The sequence below is a fragment of the Mizuhopecten yessoensis genome, unplaced genomic scaffold, assembly GCF_002113885.1.
Source record: "Mizuhopecten yessoensis strain PY_sf001 unplaced genomic scaffold, ASM211388v2 scaffold715947, whole genome shotgun sequence".
Lineage (NCBI taxonomy): Eukaryota > Metazoa > Mollusca > Bivalvia > Pectinida > Pectinidae > Mizuhopecten > Mizuhopecten yessoensis.
The window spans coordinates 60,247-81,279 of NW_018479871.1; the positions used below are offsets into that span (position 1 = coordinate 60,247).

The 21,033-nt window shown below is 37.1% G+C and overlaps 1 protein-coding gene and 1 long non-coding RNA gene across 2 annotated transcripts; both read left to right on the plus strand.

Annotated features, from left to right (window-relative positions):
• Positions 1-16: 16 nt before the first annotated feature.
• LOC110441427 lies at positions 17-975 on the plus strand. Its single transcript, XR_002461869.1, has 3 exons — positions 17-360; positions 613-688; positions 937-975. It is a non-coding gene; the product is annotated as an uncharacterized LOC110441427 (long non-coding RNA).
• Positions 976-3,725: 2,750 nt separating this feature from the next.
• Positions 3,726-16,916, plus strand: LOC110441429 (E3 ubiquitin-protein ligase Midline-1-like). The gene is made up of 2 exons (XM_021484558.1): positions 3,726-3,816; positions 14,524-16,916. The coding sequence occupies exon 2, from the start codon at positions 14,553-14,555 to the stop codon at positions 16,422-16,424; it is 1,872 nt and encodes a 623-aa protein (XP_021340233.1). The 5' UTR covers positions 3,726-3,816; positions 14,524-14,552; the 3' UTR covers positions 16,425-16,916.
• The last annotated feature ends 4,117 nt before the right edge of the window (positions 16,917-21,033 follow it).

Here is a 21,033-nt window from a genome sequence, read left to right on the forward strand (position 1 = left end):
TGTGGCAGTGCTGTATTTTAGGTTATTTTGTAATAAGAGTTTAATTCAAATTATTAAACTATATAGTATTGTCTAAGTGAGAATGCTTAAGTTGTACGTATGTCTGACGTACTTAACTATTTTTATATACCGATTCTCGTACTCGTTCAACCGGTTTGTCTGGTCAACGTGTGTCTCAAGTGTTTGTTACCTGTGCTGTTTTGTTATGTAAATGTCTTGTCACGTGATCGCATGTCAGCTCGTGCACTTGTACGTCTTGTATCTTCACTCCCGCACTGGACAGAGACCGGACCAGACATAGAAACCTATACCGACATATATTATACCGACTGCGGTGAACAGAACTCTACTTATTTCAGAGTAAGTGTATGAAACATATTAGTATTGAGCTATTTGAAATACTATATTTTAGAGTAACCTTTATGGAATTAGTATGTTTGCATTTGTTAAAATATTTGAAGAAGTTAAAATATCTTTCTTTGATAAACGTATTTTTGGGTGTGGTTTCCATTATCTTTTTATGGAAACTGTAATTCACTCTAAAGTATTTTAAAAGTAATTTGCTAAACATGTTTACTATATATTAAGTTTTGTTATTTTCCTTTTCAACAGAACCATAGACCTATTATGTAGGCAACGTATATTATACGTAGAGCTATCATCATTAGACCCCTGTCGGAGCGATAGGGTAGGTATTTTTAATATAAGGCACTATTTAATTATCTCGTAATTATCATAGTTCATGTGCAAAATTGGTAAATTCTATAATTTATCATGTACAAGTATTTCAAATGTATTGTATTAAATTCGTAATGTTAATTGCAACCGTTACGGGTATCGTGTATCTTTATGTAAAGCTAATTTGATGTCCATTGTATAATGTAGATCTTTTATGTATTGAATATGTGCTTATATGTTTTATTTGTGCTATTGCAGGGTCTTTCGACTCCAATAAAACGATTGCATAACTAGGAATTTGCTTCTTCGTGATTTATAAGAATCTGTGTAGCACCTGAACCCGGCTACACTACTTAGAAACAGACTATAATCCTACTAACAACATTCTTCCCCCCATGTTATTTTAAAAAGTGGGGGAAACGAGAACAAGCCGTTGTCAGTATAGCTATGCAAACACGGCCGCTCTAATTTCGTAATCTAAACGATATAATAACACAGGTCGATAGTACACTTATATTTACTTCGAATGAAATAAATAAAGACCAAGGAAATAATGCTTATTTTGTACTACGACCAGGGTTAGGATCGAAATGAACGACCATTTGAGAATGATGCATAACTTTTACCGTATTGCTGAACTGGTGCTTTGATACATCACTCCAGGGACACATAAAGCCAGTATATACGTCTCTGATCACTCATATAATAATCAAAGACACAATATGAACTCTCAACATTAACGATATTTAATAACGAACGATAAGTACGTCCCGATGTCTTCTACAACATATATTACGTAAACTATATCCCCCGGCTCCGTTCGGTCCGAGGTGCTAATTGTCCAGTATTTATTGATCAACTCGTGCAAATGATGAACCGATAGTGTAAATGTTCATAAACGAACCACTGTATATATATATATATGTCTTAACATATATATATATATATATATATATATATATNTATAATCCTCTTAGTAAGGAGATTCCCGATCACCTGTCCTCTCAGCTTTTAATTTCTATTGTATTTAACATAAATGTATTTTTTTTATTCATATTTGGTTTTTTTAATCATTACTTATCTAATTGTAATTAAATGGAACTTTATCTCTCCTGTACTGCCGTAAGAATATTTCTGGAGTTAACTCCCTTGGCAGAACCAGAGCCAGAGCAGATTTCAATGGCGGTTCAGGTCTATCGTCAGCCTCAGCTCGGACGACTATTAGCTGACAACACTTTACTCAAGTGCTTTGAATAGTGTTAACCGTATTAGACACACTATTGGTCTTATACATTTGTGTCCAGCCTCCATTGAACAAGTCCTATTGTTAATTTGCCACCATGCACAGGTGGGTTCTGCACCCTCGACAGTAACTCGTCAGCATTTAATTATGTACATAAGCTTCGGAATAGGCGAGTTCAATGGTATGTTTTATCGTAAGAAAGTCTGTTTAGGGTCTAAGAAGTTTGAAGGCGTCAGTAAACACAAGGGCCCCTATAACATGATATCATGTCATTGATTCATAGTAAATTATCCGACTTTTTCCTCAGTTTGTATGTATAGCAGTATTTAACCTTGCATTTTATGTCTTATTCCGATGAGGAGCCTGAATTAAAACCGATCATTTTATTTATACGAGTTACCTCCCTTCCATTAATTATCGGAATTCAAAATATTGATTTTAAAATTACACGTTATAAGAGTTGACATAGATAAAACTCTTTATCTAAAAGCCTATAAATATTATATTATACAATTTTGGACTTTTGTGCTGGTGAATATGATGTGATATGAACCTGAAAGAGTGATATCGACCGAGGTTCATATCACATATTTACCAGCACAAAAGCCCCTAACTGTTTTATTATATAATTATAAGCTTCAACAATAAAAAAATAAAATAAAAAATAAAAAAAATAGCTTCTAATTTTCGTACGCGAGCCTCCGTGTAAAATTTAGCCAGGTTTGAATTCAACAGTTCAGCATTGCAGCTTTCGAAGATATTAAGATAAGTATGGAGGACATGCACTGCGTGTTCAATGGCCTTTTTTTTATGTTAACAGCATCTTTCTCCTCGAATAATTTTGGTAATTTTCTGATTTTCTGAGAAGAAACGTTCGCCAGCAGCCATCTGCTATTCCGTCTTTTCGTATTGCAGAGTTATCTGCTCTTGTGAGCAGGTATTGATTGTTACGTCATTTGTTTGTGGGAGTAACGTCATATTTGTTTAAGAAAACGACGTAATTTTCTCACACAAACTAATGACGTAACATTCAATACCTCTACAATGCGAAAAGACGGAATTGTCATCCGACAGATCGCATTCCGGTCTAACTGCGCATGCGCTACGACAGGTTCCGGGGAAATCCATATTGGCTATAACCAGCTGTCTACATGAGTTTTTGAGGACTGGTCACGTGATCCGACCAATGTGATGCCGAGAAATTTCCATGCATATAATAATATAAATAATTTATTATGAGCCACTGTAATATAAATGTGAGTTGCCATCATACGCACAGCTTTGTGAGTCACTGGAATATAAATGTGAGTTAGCATAATACACACAGCTTTGTGAGCCACAGTAATATAAATGTGAGTTAACATCATACACACAGCTTTGTGCTAGTGACATATACAGCCTCTCTGTAGTATATATATACGTCTCTGTTTGTGCTATCTGCAAAATGTATATGTGTTGGTCAAACTTGAAAGTTAACAACTATATGTATCAAAAACAAAGAAAGTTTTTAGGTTTCACTGCGTTGACGTACACTATGTACAGGTATGAGGCGGGTAATTACAGACGTCGGATACGAGAAATACATAAAATATATATATATACATTAAAACATACCTGATCCCAAATATAATTATGTTAAGATAAATAAATCAGTTTCTGTAATTTTTTAATAATATGTGAAGGTATCCTTTAGTCACCTTTGCTGTAGATAGGACGTTCAAACCAATACAACCAACCAACCTTAAAAATTCCGGAAGTTCTATACCGCAATTCCGATTCTTTGCTTATAGTTGAATAGGCAACATCCGTGTTCGGGCGGGACAAGGAAGAAAAGTGTTGTGTCTTGAAAACACATACCTGTCTGCGCTTTCATTATCTTATATTAAGTTCGCACGGTGAGTAATATGTGTAACAGTGGTGTTTGTATCAATTTTATCTCCCATTAAACAGACTCGAACTTATTATTGACAGGATTCAATATTTAAAATGCTGTCATACTTTTACTTCAGTAGGCCTACGTATATAGAAAACGAAAGTATTTGATACCTTTGTACCTAGGACGTGTTAGCTCTAAATAACATGCCCTTATACTTGACATAAACAAACTATCATTAGACAGTGTTCATTGAAGTTGCCACAATCACGTGTTTGAATAGTAATCCCAACAGCTTTCAAATTTGCGGACATGAGCAAGGCTACTTCTGGTAGTAATAATGCATTGACTGATCTAGATCTAGACCAACTGGATTTGTGCATCTTGGAAATAAATACGAATGTAGGAAACAATTGTCTGTCCCTTTCACTGTTGATATTGGTCCCTATACCATGCCTCACACCTAGCACATGCCTAGCATTTATAAAAATATGTACACCTATACAAATGTAGCTACAGCCAACCAGCTTTATACACATTAGGCATTGTACGTGTTTTGTCCTAAATAACAGCCTGAATTTGACCAGACACTGTTTTTAGCCCAATATAGAAAATACTTTATCTTTGTGTTAAATCTGCCCAGTTTGTCCATGGCGTAGTTTTTTTTTAATGTTTCAAAAAAGCCACCTTTTGAATGGTTTGTGTTTATAATTTCCCCCAAAAAAATAATAATAAAAAAATCAGTGTACTTTGTGCATGCACAATCTACCACTTCCCTCACAGGAGATAAAATTGTTTCAAATCAACATGTAGAACATGATATTATGAATGTCGGGTCACACATCGTTGATCGGATATAATCGGTTAGTGTCAACCGATCGATTTTCGATAATCAATCGGTTAGCGTACCGTTACATAATCCTTAAAAAAATATTTCTTTTTTTTACAATGGCATGGATTTTCCTTAAATTAATACTACTAATGAAATTTCAACTTTTCTGCGTAGTTTTGTATCTTTATTTTTTATCATACCATTTCAATGTAACAATCTTTATTGATTAACAGTTATCATTTATATTTTTGCAATAAATTATGTATAAATAGCATGATTGGTAAGAAGTTATGGTTCAGAGTAAAATGACATAGAACTACTGTTCTCTCTTAGTGAAAATGAAAGTAGAACTCGCACTTCCGGTTTTGAAAACAATCATCGATGTTGACATCTCATAATCGATTGTCGGGAATCTGTTGCCTTTCCGATTATAATCGATCATCTGGACAACACTAGTGTTTATGCAGAAGCTTAAGAATGACTTACCAAAAAAATAATGATAATGTAGTGGAACTTGACTGAGTCGACATTTGGCGACCATATATAGCTCAATTGGTAGGCCGTCCGTCTAGAGTTCAGAGGATCCTGGGTTCAAACCCCGGTCTGGCCATGCATTTTTCATTCTCCTGTTACACTAAAAAACATCAATGTACTTTGTGCATGCACAGTCTACAACTTCCCTTCATAGGAGATGAAAATGTTGGAAATCAACACGTAGAACATTATTGCAGGTCACCAGCTAGCTGACCGGCTAATAATTTATATTAATGATACATGCTTTCCAGAGTGGTACTTACTAAAGGGAATTACACAATTTACATTTTTAGGTATCAGATTTACTGTGGACCTGCACAAAATTCCAAAAACTTTGATATGAAACAGAAGGATTTTAAAATCTTTAGGAAGAAAACAAATTATAAATTTCCTTCATATATATACATATATATTATTTTTACACCTGGCTGACTGTTAAACAATAGGTTGACTTACATACTTGTTAACATGATATTCACCTGTGGTTGGGGGAGCTAGGACAGTCTAACATCTGTAAACTTTTCTAATGCCAAGTGTGGTGTATTCTTTCAACTAATTATAACATGTGTACTATCTTCGATTACACACTTGCAGCAAATATCTAAGGAAATTAACCTATAAAAAGATGTTACTAGCGAAAGAACAGTATATATATCAAGATATAGGTAAATATTTACCAAGTCTCATGTTTACAATTGAATTTGATGCAGAATACCAGCCAAACACTTATATGCCTACATCACTACTGCAGTAAACAATCATAATTACAATCGTACTGATCGTCATTTTGCTACTAACGATATGAAATGTAACTGCATACTGAAATGAAATACAAATAATATATGTATTTCTATACTTATTTACTTATATCTATATTTCAACTAGGGTAAAGAACAAGGTTAGTTACAAAATATCAATCTTCTTCGTAGAGCCACATCACTTAGGCATTTGACTAAGTTCACTTCCGGTTTTGAGGGCTGAAAAACATCCGAAAATATGTATTCTGTTTATGTCATGTTTCTGTTAATATCATGTTTTTCTCTGACAAATGGGAAGTGATATTAAGAGAAATCTACTGTATCACAATTCATCATCTTGAAAAAAAAAAAAAAAAATTTTTGATGGAAAAGTAAATCAAATGAAATAACAAGAGAAATTGTTGTTCAGAATTATCATTAGAAATTAAAAGCTGAACAGTATAATTTCTTATGGAATAGTAAATCAGATAAAAAAAAACCCTTCAAAATGTTAATTCCAATTTTTTTATAGAATCTTTGAAATTAACCTGGATTTGGAGGCTATATATGACAGAAAGAAAGTGGCATATTTATACCACCCGCAACAAAGTTAGGGGGATGTGGTACTGGAATCACTCTTTTTGTAGACAAAATATTGTACCTCCTACTCCTCATAAGTTTATGCATGGATTTTGATGAAACTTAACACACATTATACCTCAAATGAACTTGTGTCTCTCAGAACGCCATTATGTTTCTTGAATATTTACCAGAGTTATTATGGCCATTGACTTCTGTAGACTGTATATTACCTTACTGAAAATGGCTAATTATCTAGGCAACCATATTTATTTTGTATACACATATACATTGAAATGTTGTAGGTATTAATGAAAGCTACTCTTCTGACAAATTTCTGAGGTCATGAGGTCAAAGTTCAAAGGTCACAAATGAATTACAATACTAAAATGGCTAAATATCTCAGAAATGGTAGGTATTTTGTATACACATATACATTGAAATATTATAGGGATTAATAAATGCTTCTCCACTGACAAACTTCCGAGGTCTGGGGGTCAAAGGTCAGGAATGAAATACGTTACTGAAATGGCTAAATATTTCGGAAACGATAGGTATTTTGAATACACATATACATTGAAATATTATAGGCATTAATGTAATCTACTCTACTGACAGCTTCTGAGGTCGTGGGGTCAGAGGTCTAAGGTCAAGAATGAATGAAGTTACTGAAATGGCTAATTATCTTGGAAAATAGTAGGTTTTTGCTATACACATACCATTGAGTATCGTAGCCAATTATGCAGGCTATATTATGACAAACTTCCAAGGTCATCAGGTCAAAGGTCACATGCATGATGTTACTGAATTGGCTAATTATTGCAAAAATGGTAGGTATTTTGTATACACATACCTTGGAACGCAAGCTACATTGTGACAAAATTCTGAGGTCATTGAGACAAAGGTCACGGTAGTGGTGTTTGTCTTTTCCATCGGTCATCTGAGGTTAGACTTTTTCATGATCCATGATCTTTCTATATATTTTTTCCGTTGTTTATTTAGCCCGTTCAGGGGCAATACGCAGTCAGAATGTCCATATGCGACAGCTCTAGTTTTTACCTCACCTGGTCCTAAAGACCATGGTGAGCTTATGCCATACCGCATCGTCCGTCCGTCGTCCGTCCTTCAACTTTTCCTTTAAAACACTACTTGTCATGAACGACTGAGAAGATTTTGACCAAATTTGGTCAGAAGCATCCTTGGGGAAGGGGAACACATTTTGTATAAATGGTGGGTCTGGCCCCCCTGAGGGCTGAGGGGCATGGCCCAATAGGGGAAATATAACAAATTCTTTAAAATGCTTCTTTTACTGTAGGAATGAAACGATTTGTTCAATATTTGGTCAGAAGCTTCCTTGGGGGAAGGGGAACAAATTTTGTATAAATGGTGGGTCTGGCCCCCCTGGGGGCTGAGGAGCGGGGCCCAATAGGGGAAATATAGCAAATTCTTTAAAATCCTTTTTCTTCTGTAGGAATAAAAGGATTTGTTCCATATTTGGCATGAAGCATCCTTGGGTGAAGGGGAACCAATTTTGTATAAACGGTGGGTCTGACCCCCCATGGACCTGAGGGGTGGGGCCCAATAGGGGAAACATAGTAAACTCTTTAAAATCCTTCTTCTTCTGTAGGAATGAAAATATTTGGTCCATATTTGGTTTGAAGCATTCTTGGGTGAAAGGGAACCAATTTTGTATAAACAGTGTGTCTGGCCCCCTTGGGGACTGAGGGGCATGGCCCTATAGGGGAAATATAACAAATTCTTTAAAATCCTTCTTCTTCTGTAGGAATAAAAGGATTTGTTCCATATTTGGCATGATGCATTCTTTAGTGGAGGGGAACCGATTTTGTATAAACAGTGGGTCTGACCCCCCAAGGGGCCTAAGGGGCAGGGCCCAATAGGGGAAATATAGCAAATTATTCTTTAAAATCCTTCTTTTTCTGTAGGAATGAAAGGATTTAGTCCATATTTGGTCTGAAGCATTCTTGGGTGAAGGGGGACCAATTTTGTATAAACCCTGGGTGTGACCCCCCTGGGGGCTGAATGGCGTGGCCCAATAGGGGAAATAAAACAAATTCTTTAAAATCCTTCTTCTTCTGTAGGAATGAAAGGATTTGTTCCATATTTGGTGTGGAGCATCCTTGGGTGAAGGGGAACTAATTTTGTATAAATGGTGGGTGTAGCCCCCCTGGGACCTGAGGGGTGGGGCCCAATAGGGAAAATATAGGTAAAACCTGTATAATCCTTCTTCTACCATAGGGAATAAGGGATTTTATCCTAATTTAGTCTGGAGCATCCTTGGGCAAAAGGGACTCAATTTCATATAAACGGCGAGTGTGGCCCCCCTGGGGGCAGAAGGGAGGAAGGGCCAAATAGGGGAAACATAGCAAATTCTTCAAAATCCTTCATCTTCTGTAGGAATGACAGGATTTTGTCCAAATTTGGTATGAAGCAGGTAAAAGGGAACAACTTTTGTATAAATGGTGTGTCTGACCCCCTGGAGGCAGAGAGGCGGGGCCCAATAGGGGTAATAGAGGTAAAACCTTTAAAATCGTTCTTCTACCATAGGGGTTAAGGGATTTTATCCTAATTTAGTCTGGAGCATCCTTGGGCCAAGGGGACTCAATTTTGTATAAGCAGTGGGTGTGGTCTTCAAGGGCAGGGCCCAATAGGGGAAATAGAGGTTAAACCTTTAAAATCCTTCTTCTACCAAAGGGATGAAGGGATTTCTTCCCAATTTGGATTTGAGGATCTTGGGCAAAATTAAGGGACTCAATTTTGTATAAGCAGTGAGTGTGCCCCCCTGGGGGCAAAAGGGTGGGCCAGATAGGGGAAACATAGCAAATTCTTCAAATACCTTCTTCTGTACGAATGACTGGATTTTATCCTTATTTAGTCTGGAGCATCTTTGGGCCAAGGGGACTCAATTTTGTATAAACGGTGGGTATGACCCCCTAGGGGCATAGGGGTGGAGCTCTGTTTGAAGTTTGTTCTCGCTATATCTCAAGTACTGGATGGATCTTTCTGAAATTTCATATGTTCTTACAGCAACTACCGTGGAGTGCTATATCTTTACTTCATACCAATTATTTTAAACATATTCAGGTGAGCAATACAGGCCCTCTGGGCCTCTTGTTTAGCTCACCTGGTCCTGAGGACCAAGGTAAGCTTATGCCATACTGTGGCGTCCGTCGTCCATCCGTCCGTCCGTCTGTCCGTCGTCCGTCCGTCAACAATTTCTTTAAACGACTTCTTCTTAACCACTGATTGGAATTCAACTAAATTTGACTGGAAGCATCCCTAGGTGGTGGGGATTCAAAATTGTACAAATGGTGGGGCTGACCTCCAAGGGGGCTGAGGGGCTGGGCCAAAAGGGGTCAATTTGGCTATATTGCTTTAAGCGACTTCTTCTCTGGAACTGAGAAGTGGATATCAACCATATTTGACTGGAAGCATCTATAGGTGGTGGGGATTCAAAATTGTACAAATGATGGGGCCGACCCCCCAGGGGGCTGAGGGGCAGGGCAAAAAGGGGGCAATTTGGCTATATTGCTATAAACGACTTCTACTGTAGAATTATGCCATGGATATCAATCATATTTGGTCGGAAGCATTCATGGGAGTTAGGGATTCAAAATTATACAAATGGTGGGGCTGACCCCCCGGGCTAAGGGGTTGGGCCAAAAAAAGTGTATTACTTGGAAATGGTTGAGATCCCCACCATATAAACAAGGTAAACAATTGCAGAGTATAAAGAGAAGAATGCACATTTGCTTCCAGGATGGCTATAGGGTCTGGCCCCACCCTTGGAGACATAGTCCCTGGGCCATAACTTTAAAACTGTTGAGATCCCCACCCCAAAACTATATATATAAATGCTGGGCATAAAAAGACGAATGCAGTCATGATATTAGAATTGACCCAACGGTCTGCCCCACCCTTGCAGACTTAACCCCTGGGTCATAACTTTGAAATGGTTGAAATCCCCACCCCATAACCATACATAAAATTGCTGGGCATGAATAATCTAATACATGTACAGATATGCTACAAGGATTGGCCTTGGGGTCTGGCATATTCCCTTGATCTCATTCGGAGAATATTTGGCATGATTGCTTTAGTATCCAGGTGAGCGATACAGGCCCTCTGGGCCTCTCGTTTAAATGATATGAAAATAGATATGTTCTAAGCTTACCTACCTGAAGGGCTAGTAAGCTTATGCCATGTTGCAGTGTCTGTTTTCCATCTGTGGTCCGTCAAATTTTCCTTTAAACAACTTCTTCTGAAGAATGGAAAGGCTAACTGTCATGGTAATTACCTTGACCTACTAAATAACTGACAAGCGTATGATCATACTAATTTGCTAGTAGCACCTTGGGATGTAGCCTGACAAAGGTTTCAAATGAAAATGACCTCAACCTACTTTCAAGGTCATGGGGGTCAAATATGTCAAACACTTTTGGCCTCTTGTATTATATTGGTTGATATTGTGTTCACTCTGTTTCTTCTTATTATTAAGTCTCCCAAACGAAGTGTGGGACTTATTGGTTTTACTCCGTTTCGTATTATTATTATTATTATTATGCAATTTTGTCCGCACATTTTCTCAGGAACTGTTTGTTAGATTCCAATGAATCTTCACATGAGTATTGGGACGTGTGCCTAGATGTGCAAGACACCTTTTTTTGCAATTGCACATGTCAAATGGACGCTGTATACTTGGTTCTGATTGTTCGAAATTAAGATATTGTTTGATTTCACTCAATTGGTATGTAGGTCTATTTTGGCACTGGGAACATAACTGCGGGAGTTTGGGTTACCTCTGTAATGACCCCCAATTGGTACTTGTTATTATTATTATTCCGTTTTCTTCTTCTTTTTTTTTCTTCACCTTCTTTTTCTGCTTCTACCGCCTTCAAATATCTCCGCACATTTTCTCAGAAACTTTTCATTGGACTCCAATGAAACTTCAATGAGTATTTGGGCTTGTGCCTTGATGTGCAAGACACATTTTTTTCACAGCTGCGCATCCAACATGGCCGCCATGGCCTCTGATTGGTCGAAATCAATTATTGATTAGTTTAGATCAAATTTCATATGTAAGTGTATTTTGGCATTGCCAACATAGCTGGGGGGGGGGGGGGGGNTCCTCCATCACAATTAGTACTTATTATATTACTATTCTTCTCCTTCTTCTTTTTCGCCATTAAATTGTCCGACCATTTTCTTGAAAAAACCTTAAAGCCTATTTTGATGAAACCTCACATGATTTATAATTGGCATTTATGTTGTGCATTCAAGTCTTTATTGTTAGATTGTTGCCATATCAACCACACGGCACGGAGGCTTCTGATTGGTCGAAAAATTAGATATTGTTAGATTTTGATGGAAATTGGTATATAGGGGTATTAGGGGACTTCCAATTCAACTGCATAGGTTTCGTTGCTATAGCAACCACAAGGAGACCTCTGATTGGTCGAAATTTAGATATTGTTCAATTTCACTTAAATTTAGTATGTAGGTGTTTTATGGCATTACGATCCTTTTCTGATGCATCTTTGCGACTATGGGGGCAGTTTGGGGGACTTCTGTAATGGTCCCCCATTACAATTACTACTTGGTTTTTAATTTTTTTAGCTCACATCGCCAGAAGAGCTTATGCTATGACGCTGCATCCGTCCGTTTGTCTGTCCGGCATCAACTATTTATATAAACGACTTCTTCTAAATAACCAAAATGTCCAGGGTGATGATATCTGGCCAGTAGCAGGCTAAGATGAAGAGCTGCCAAGGGTGTTAACATCAATGACTTTCACCCATATTCAGGGGTCACAGGGGTCACATGGTTCAAATGTGTTTAAAACATTTCAAAGGTGTTTTGCAAATAACCAACTATTTAAGCTGTAACATGATAAGATAAAGAGCTCCTACGCTATATTAAATGACTAACCTTCATTATTAAGGTCACAGGGTTCAAATACATTGAACACATTTAAATGACTCCTTCTGAATAGCCAAAAGGTCCAGCGTGCTAATATTGCATCAGAAATATGTTCAGATCAAGAGAAATAATGTTTGATTAAATAAATGACCTTCACCTATATTTAAGTTCACAGGGGTCACCGGGCTGTGTTGAAAACCTTCAAATGCATTTTATATACAAAAGGCATAGAATGGTGCTATTTGACAATAGCATGCTCAGATGAAGAACTATCATGTCTGTTCATATGAATGATTTGTACCCACTATCAAAAACGCATTGGCAAGTGTGTATATTTAAATAACCTCTTCTCAAAAACAAATGGTCTAAAGTGATGATATTTGGCAAGGATGAAAGACTATACAGTTTGTTATTTTAATAAGTTTGAATAACTTGACATAGGTTATGATATTTTGCCTGTATGTTTATTTTATTACACTTTTAAGGTCACGTGTCAGAGTGACAATAATACCATGTGAGTGATGCTGGCCTAATGAGCCTATGTAAACTCTTCTGGCCCTTTATAGATGCATCCTTAGTCCATCATCCATTGGTTCTTTCATCTATCCATCGTCAGTCCATCCATAGTCCAGAATGTCAGATTAGATTCTGACCAAATTTGGTCGGGAGCATTGTTGGACAAAGGAGACTTAAACTGAAATAATGTCTGATAGATATCATGTGATATCGACAACAAATGTTGTTTAGAAGATGCCTGATTGACAGTATTCTTTGAAATAACTTGCTGTTGGTATTGTGACTTTTAATATTATTTTCAATTTTGTCAGGTGTACATTTTTTTCCTATTTAAGGATTAACTTGAATATATTTTTCATGTTATGGAGCTATATAAAAAACGGAGTGTACTCTAAATAAACTGCGAAGCGGTTTATGATGAGAGTACAGATGGTTTATGATGAGTGTATGTTATAGCTCCATAACATGAAATATATATTCAAGTCAATCGTTATGATTTAATCTACTATACAAAATCCCTGTGGAAATCCACATTTATTGATGGACTATTTTCTCTTAGAAATTATTACGCCGCTGTATTAGCCGATCGAAAGCAACGTTACAAACGGCGATGTAATTGTTTTACGTTATGGGCTGATAACATAAATTTTTAAGCCAATGAAAATGCTTGTTACAAGCAAGATTAAATTATTTAAAAATGATGAGATAACCGTTTTATGAGACTCTACTTAAAGGGGCTGGTCGGGGGAAAAATGTCATATTAACTAAAATGGCATACACATGTTTGAAATACCTTTTTATGAAATATACCGACTCAAATTTTGCTGAAATTCACACCCTAAGAGTAAAAATTATAATTATATTAAAGAAATCCTTAATCTTCACCTGACAGTCTAAAACTCTCAATTGACCCAGATCAGTGATGTAATTCTACCGCACACGCATCATCAACAAGGCCAAATGTAAACAACGTGGCGAAAGAAAAAGATGCATGCAAAATCATGACAGGCACGAGGTATCAATACCGTTAGAATACTACACTTGCATCATACATGACCTTTAAAAACAATTATTTACTTATAGTATTGCTGTCTTGTCCGCTAGTTGAGTCAAACATGGCACATGACGGCGTGCTATTGTTGTTATCTTCACTGTCTCACTTTCGAAACAACCACGTGACATATATAAATAGATCTGCGCTAAATTTACGCGGGGCTTCCCCGAGATTTCAGTGGTCAAAACTGGACATTGTAAGCAGAACTCAATCATATTGGCGTGGTATAACTTTTGGAAGGCCAGAGAACGCATTTAGACCCATTTATTTTGTATTGTTTCCCCCGACCAGCCCCTTTAATAAGAATACTGGGCGATACTTGAAAATAGCAACGGCATTATATAAGGTTTTAAGTGTTATCTTTCGTCTCTTAATGACATTTTTCAAAGAATACTGTTACCGGTCATATCACAGAACACAATCTATAATACTCTAATTTACCGTACATAAAGCTGTAGTTTACATAAGCAACATTCTTTAGATCAGGGACAATCAGTAATATATCAATCTAATAATCGTATGCATTTCTACATTTTTCAGGTTAAAATTGAACCAAACTGATCCTCATCATGGCTGAAGGAGGACCCTTTCCGGAACTAGACTTACACTTACTGGAGTGTCCAATCTGTCTGGAGCGACTACGACAGCCAAAGTCCTTACCGTGTCTCCACTGCTTCTGTCAGGATTGTCTCGGGACCTACATCACCAAGGAGTTGTCTGGCAAGATGGCTTCGGCAACATCTTTTCCGTGTCCAGTTTGTAGAGGAATGGCCACGCTTGTCAATCAAGCGGAAACCAAGGAAAACTGGGCTAAACAGTTTCCAACTAATGGTGTGATCCAAGAACTGATCAAGCTTAAGGAACAGTCGTCTGAACCACTGTACTGCACACCCTGTCAAACAAAAGGAAATCCGTCCAGTCCTGCCAAGTTCTGGTGTAAAAAAATTGAATCCGGTTTCTGTGAGACTTGTAAAATTGATCACCACGATGTCGTACATATTGGATGTGATATATTAGATATAACCAGGCACGACAGCAATAGACAAAAACAGAACCCGGCTGTTCCTCACTGTGACCAACACGACAAGAAGATGGTTTGGTACTGTGAAGATCACAAACTTCTCGGTTGTAGCATGTGTGTCTTTAAAGATCACAGACGTTGTGAAGCAGTGACAACAGCGACGGAATACATTCTGAAACTAAAAGCAGGATCACAACTGACAGATATGCAGGCACAACTGAAGAAAGGCGCAGAGGTCATGAACTCTTTAGTGAAGGACTTTGACGAACAGCTCCACGTCATTGTAAAGAACCAAGAAATTGCTCTCCAGAGTATTACAGATCTACGTCAAAGGATCGACAAACGGCTTGACGAGCTTCAAAAGAACTGCACTGACAAGTTGATCACGCTGATCAAAGACGAAAAGAGGAAATTAGACGACTCCTTACGGCAATGTGAACGTCTAAAGAAAAGTATGCTAAATACACTGAAGTCGTCCATTAAAGCTACAGAGGAAAACGATAACACTGAAACGATAGTGCTGTATCAAAGAGGACAGGCAGAAGTGGAGTCGTGTAAGGTCCTGGTCACGGAGATGAACGAATCGTTCACGTCCATCAATATTCAGCATCAGACTGAACCAGGACATACAACCTTTCTTCATGACGTAATGGGGGATATCGTCATTGAGAACCCACCACGACGTTTTCCTGTGAGTCATGGTTACCTTGCTTCACCATTGCTTGGCCGTCGCGTGAGAGAAGTTCAACAGTTTGATATAAAAACAACATCAGATGAGAAGGATTGTGATGCAGCTGGCGTTGTGTACCTTCCGTACAATCAAATAATAGTAAGTGATCTCAAAAACAAAAAGCTGAAGCTGTTTACAGATCAAGGACAGTACCTGGATGAGTTGACCATTCAAGGAACTCCTTGGGATATGTGTTTAGTGAACGACAACATAGTGGCTGTGTCAGTTAGCAGTCCTGGTGGTGTCCATATCGTGAAAGTCGAAAACTCAAAAATATCACTTTCTTCCGAGATCTGTTTGCCAGATGGTAAAGGCTGCCTCGGTATAACCCATATCAACGGAAGATTTGTCGTTTGTTCAGACACAGAGGAAGCTGACACAGAAGAAGCAGAAGTGTTCAGTGTGACACAGGACGGCACCGCTGAGCTGTTACATCAGTATAGTGGTATGTGTTATTTCGTCTCACATGACCCAACAAGTGAAGACGTACTGGTTAGCTGTCATATTAACACTCAGGGGGAAGCTGTGATGTCAAGACTGTCGGCTGACACACATCTCCAGGATGTGATGAAAGTCGCTCTCGTGAAAAATGCTGCTGGTCTTAACGTTGATAGAGAGGGAAACATCTACCATATTCAAACAACGTCGTGCAGATGTCTGGGGACGGGACATACATCAGGGAACTGCTGACGTCATCTGACGGAATAAACGACCCATTTGCAATAGCTGTCTGTGGTGACATGTTTGTACTCACTGAGGATGATACTAACTACGTCCGTTTGTTTCAACTCTATTAAGATAACTACAACTCAATTATCTACAGATCTATTCACGTATCAGTTACTTTACGAAACTATTCACGATGAAACACTCTATAAAGAACAAGAGGATCACTCGACCGCGTCCTCCAAAAGTAGACTAGTGTCATGTCTTTTATAAAAATCAAATGAAGCATAATGAATAGGTGTCAGCCCAGCGACTGGTCAGGTTTTCCTACATGGAACCAATCAAACAGCTTACCGCGAGGGTTCGGTTTTGTTATGACATGTTTCAAAGGATGCGGAGAAGTTACGTGTGTCGAGAGAGGAACCAATTGATCCACGCATCATTCTGTATTTAAATTCCAGTAGAGTGACACGTTACCAACGATAGGCTGTTCTGATGTTTACCGTAACAGTTGTTGGAACAACGTACTTAAAAACTATATCGAAGACTTTGTAAATACATAGTGTTCTTATTTATGAACACCAGGCATTATGTGCTTATTACAAAACTCGGAAACGAAAATAGTTAATATGGTTTGATCAAAAACTTCTTACGATAAACTTGTCAATAGTTCTCACTTAATTTCAGTGCTCGATAAGTTTAGAAATCATAACTAGAAAACATGATATTGCATTTTTTGAAAATTATAATAACATAATCTATAGTTGTTTGAAAAACAATAATTTTGTATCAATAAAATGAACAAAAATCATTTGAACTGCAGATATGCTTTGGTTGTTAAGTAAATTTACTCTTAATTGATACATGTATTTTTGTATTTTGATTTTAACACACGATTATCAGATAGTGGGCTGTTCAAATCGCCATTCGTCAAAGGTCTGTTGTCTGTTCTAAAATAATTCTTGTTGCCGCCTTTTCTCAAAATATACCTCATACATTTATCTCATATTTCAGTATTGTAGTTGTGCATTTTTTCAATTTGAGATCAGAATAACAAGCTAGCCACAAAGCAGCCGTTTTGAATTTGACAAGTGATATTTGTTGTCGCTATTTATAGCCCATTATGAGATGGTGGGCTATTCAAATCAACCTTCGTTCATGGTCCGTGGTACATCCATCCATCCTTAAATATTTCTCGTTAGCGCTATTTCTCAGAAAGTACAAGAGAAGATTTTCTCAAACTTCACATGAAGGTTCCCCATACCCCCTATTGAATATTTGGACAAATCAGAAACCAAGGTGAATTTTGTGGGTTAAATTTTGTTAGCAGTATTACTCAGAAAGTACGTGAGGTATCGTTTTCACATTTCACATAGAGGTTTCCCATGGACTCTTATTACGCATATCAAATTGTGTGTCTGATCGAAAACCATTGACTGGCAAGCAATCATCTTGAAATTTGAGAGTAAAAGTTTATTAGTGCATTTCGCAGAAAGGTACTGTAGGGATCTTTCTCAAATTCTATACGAGAGGTCCCCCTTGGTCCTTAGTAACTCATATCGAATATTGAGACTGATCGGAAAACCAAGATAGTCATCTTGAACTTTGAGAGTTTAAGTTTGTAAGCGCTAATTTTAGAAAAGGAAAGCACCAGAGATTGTTTCTCAAATTTAATATGAAGGTTACCCTGAGTCCCTAATTTTGCATATCGAATATTAAGACTGATCAGATAACCAGGATGGCCTCCTGTCGGTCATCTTTAATTTTGAGACTTAAAGTTTGTTACATTGTAGCTCTACTTCTCAGTAAGCACTGGAAGGATCTTTCTCAAATTTCACATGAAGATTTCATATCGTGCCTTGTTATGTATATTTTCGGCAATGATAGGAAAACAAAGATGGCCGACAGGTGGCCATTTTGAATTTTGAGAGTCAAAGGTTGTTAGCGCTTATCCTCATAAAGTACTGAAGGGACATTTCTTCAATTCTTATGAGGGTTTCCAATGGTCCCTTGTCAGGAATTATTGTTTTGTGAATGATAGGAAATCAAAAAGGGCCGATAGGTGACCATTTTGAATTTTGAGAGTCCTCAGAAAGTACTGAAGGGATCTTTCTCCAATTCTTATTAGAGTTTCCGGTGGTTCCTTGTCAGGAATTATAACTTTGGGATTTACAGAAAACAAAAGGGCTGGCAGGTGGTCATCTTGAATTTTGAGAGTCAAATGTTGTTAGCGCTAATCCTTCAGAAAGTAGGTACTGCAGGGATCTTTCTTCAATTTCTTATGAGGGATTCCAATAGTCCCTTGTCAGGAATTATTATTTTGGGACTGATAGGAAAACCAGGATAGCCAACACACAATCATCTTGAATTTTGAAAGTTTAAGGTTGTTAGCGCTAATCCTCAGAAAGTACTAGAAGGATGTTTCTTCAGTTTCCTTTTAGAGTTTCCCATGGTCCTTGTCAGGAATTGAAATTTTGGGACTGATAGGAAAACCAAGATGGCCACCAGATAGCCATCTTGAATTTTGACAATTCTATTTTATATTTTTGGTCTCACCAGGGCCTGTATTCATGAAACCGTTCTCGTGCTCAAGCATGGATTTTGTGCTCAAGCGAGATTTCTTGATCCGGTTATAACTTAATAATATAATCTTATTTTATCAATGATTTGGAAAAACAGCCGAATATTGTTTGCAATGTGTTCATTTGAGGTTTTAATCGTTCGACATGATTAAGTGAATTATAAAAAAATGGTTTGAGCACACAATACCGGCCTGAGCATGAGAAAGGTTGCATGAATACGACCCAAGGCCCTAATGAGAATTCCTCTGACATTGACAGCACTAATAGATATTTAAGAAGTACATTTATTTTAAGCAGTAATGAAATTCTTATCAAATACATTTGTCATAGTGGCATATAACATATGACATTATATTACTAGCTTTAAGTTGTACAAGATTCTTGTTTAGGATTTCCAACATGGGGCTAGATTATTGTACGTGTAAGAAAAATGAAGAGAAAAGAAGGTAAAAGATCATCTTCTGAAGATCTCATAAAGATCCTTTTATAGTGGACGCCAATATCCTTATAGGGTTTCTTGTTCAAGATTTACTTGACGGATCGTCCTCAAATTTCATATGTAGTTGCCCATTGGTCCTTTGTTGTGCTTGTTTCATTTTACATATGAGTGCATTTAGTTTGTCATCTTGAAAATCACAATTCGGTTATCGGCATTTTTTAATACTTCCTGTTCGCTTGCTTTGCTTGTTTCGTTTAAAGCTTTAAACTTCTCGATCAGAAAATCTCTATTGTTCAATTTTAGACATAATACTGTTTGCGTAAATAGGTCAAACCAGAAACTAACTTCAAAAGGTGCCTGTCAAACCCAGTTTTAGTAAAAAAAAAAATACCACAAGATTCGTTTACTGTTGAAAAGACTATCAATTCAACAGGGAACAAGTAGTAAAAGTCCCCAAAGATGAATCACAAAAGGATCACAATGGCATAAAACACCTACATACTAAAATTTGAGTGAAATCGACAATATCTGAATTTCGACCAATCCGAAGCCTTTATATGGTTTGTATGGCAACGAAACTTATGCTGTTGAATTCGCAGTCTCCTCACATGTATACTCCTATTTACCAATTTTCATAAAAAATAAACAATAGCTAAATTTCGACCAATCGGAAGCCTCCGTGTGGTTACTATGGCAACGAAACATATGCGGTTAAATTTTCAGTCCCCAAATACCCCTACATACTAGTTTTCATTAAAATCGAACAATATCTAAATTTCGACCAATCAGAAGCATCCGTGCCGTGTGGTTGCTATGGCAACGATCTGAAAATAAAGACTTGAATACGCAACTATTCGAGTTGAAAAAGAAGAAGAAAGAATAATAATAATACTGCTTATAATAATAATAAGAAACGGAGTAAACAATATGTCCCCCACTTCGTTTGGGGGACATAATAAAAGGAGTACTGTGCCCGTATTCATGAAACCGTTCTCATGCTCAAGCATGGGTTATGTGGCCAAGCCCAATTTCAAAAACGTTTGAAGAGACTTTAAGCCAGATACTGTTTTTAACGTTTACATTTTACTTTTTGATTGCTTTATATGATTTAATTTAGTTACAAGAAATCTGGTTTGAGCACAAAGGTCATGATAACGGTTTCCTGAATACGGGTCCTGGTTAGTTTCAATTTAATATGGGTAATTAATAAGGGTGTACACCTCTGAGAAATCAAAAAAAATCCTGTATTAAACTTTTTTCTTATATGGATTTTCGGAAAAGGGAGTTACTGGCATAGTAGAAAATGCAAAAAAATGTATATGTCCGTGTGATCGTTTTTGTGCTAAGATCGGTCAAAGATATCAATTTAACACAATATGTGATTTTAGGTGATTTTTTTGGTTTTGACCATTTGCAGAAAAAATTGATACAATTTCTTCCAAGTGTGTTATCATATATGTATGAATGTTTGGAGAATTGATAAAAATATAATTTTCTTTTAAATTATGGAAGTACAATTTCTTGATATTATTCTTTTAACTCAGAAAGGCGATTTAAGTTACACCTACCCCTTATTTTTTAATGATAAAATACTCATTTTTGACCATTTTTT

What these genes read in the sequence shown, in the direction of transcription:
- LOC110441429 (XM_021484558.1), top strand. Translation starts at nt 14,553, where the DNA reads ATGGCTGAAGGAGGACCCTTTCCGGAACTAGACTTACACTTACTGGAG.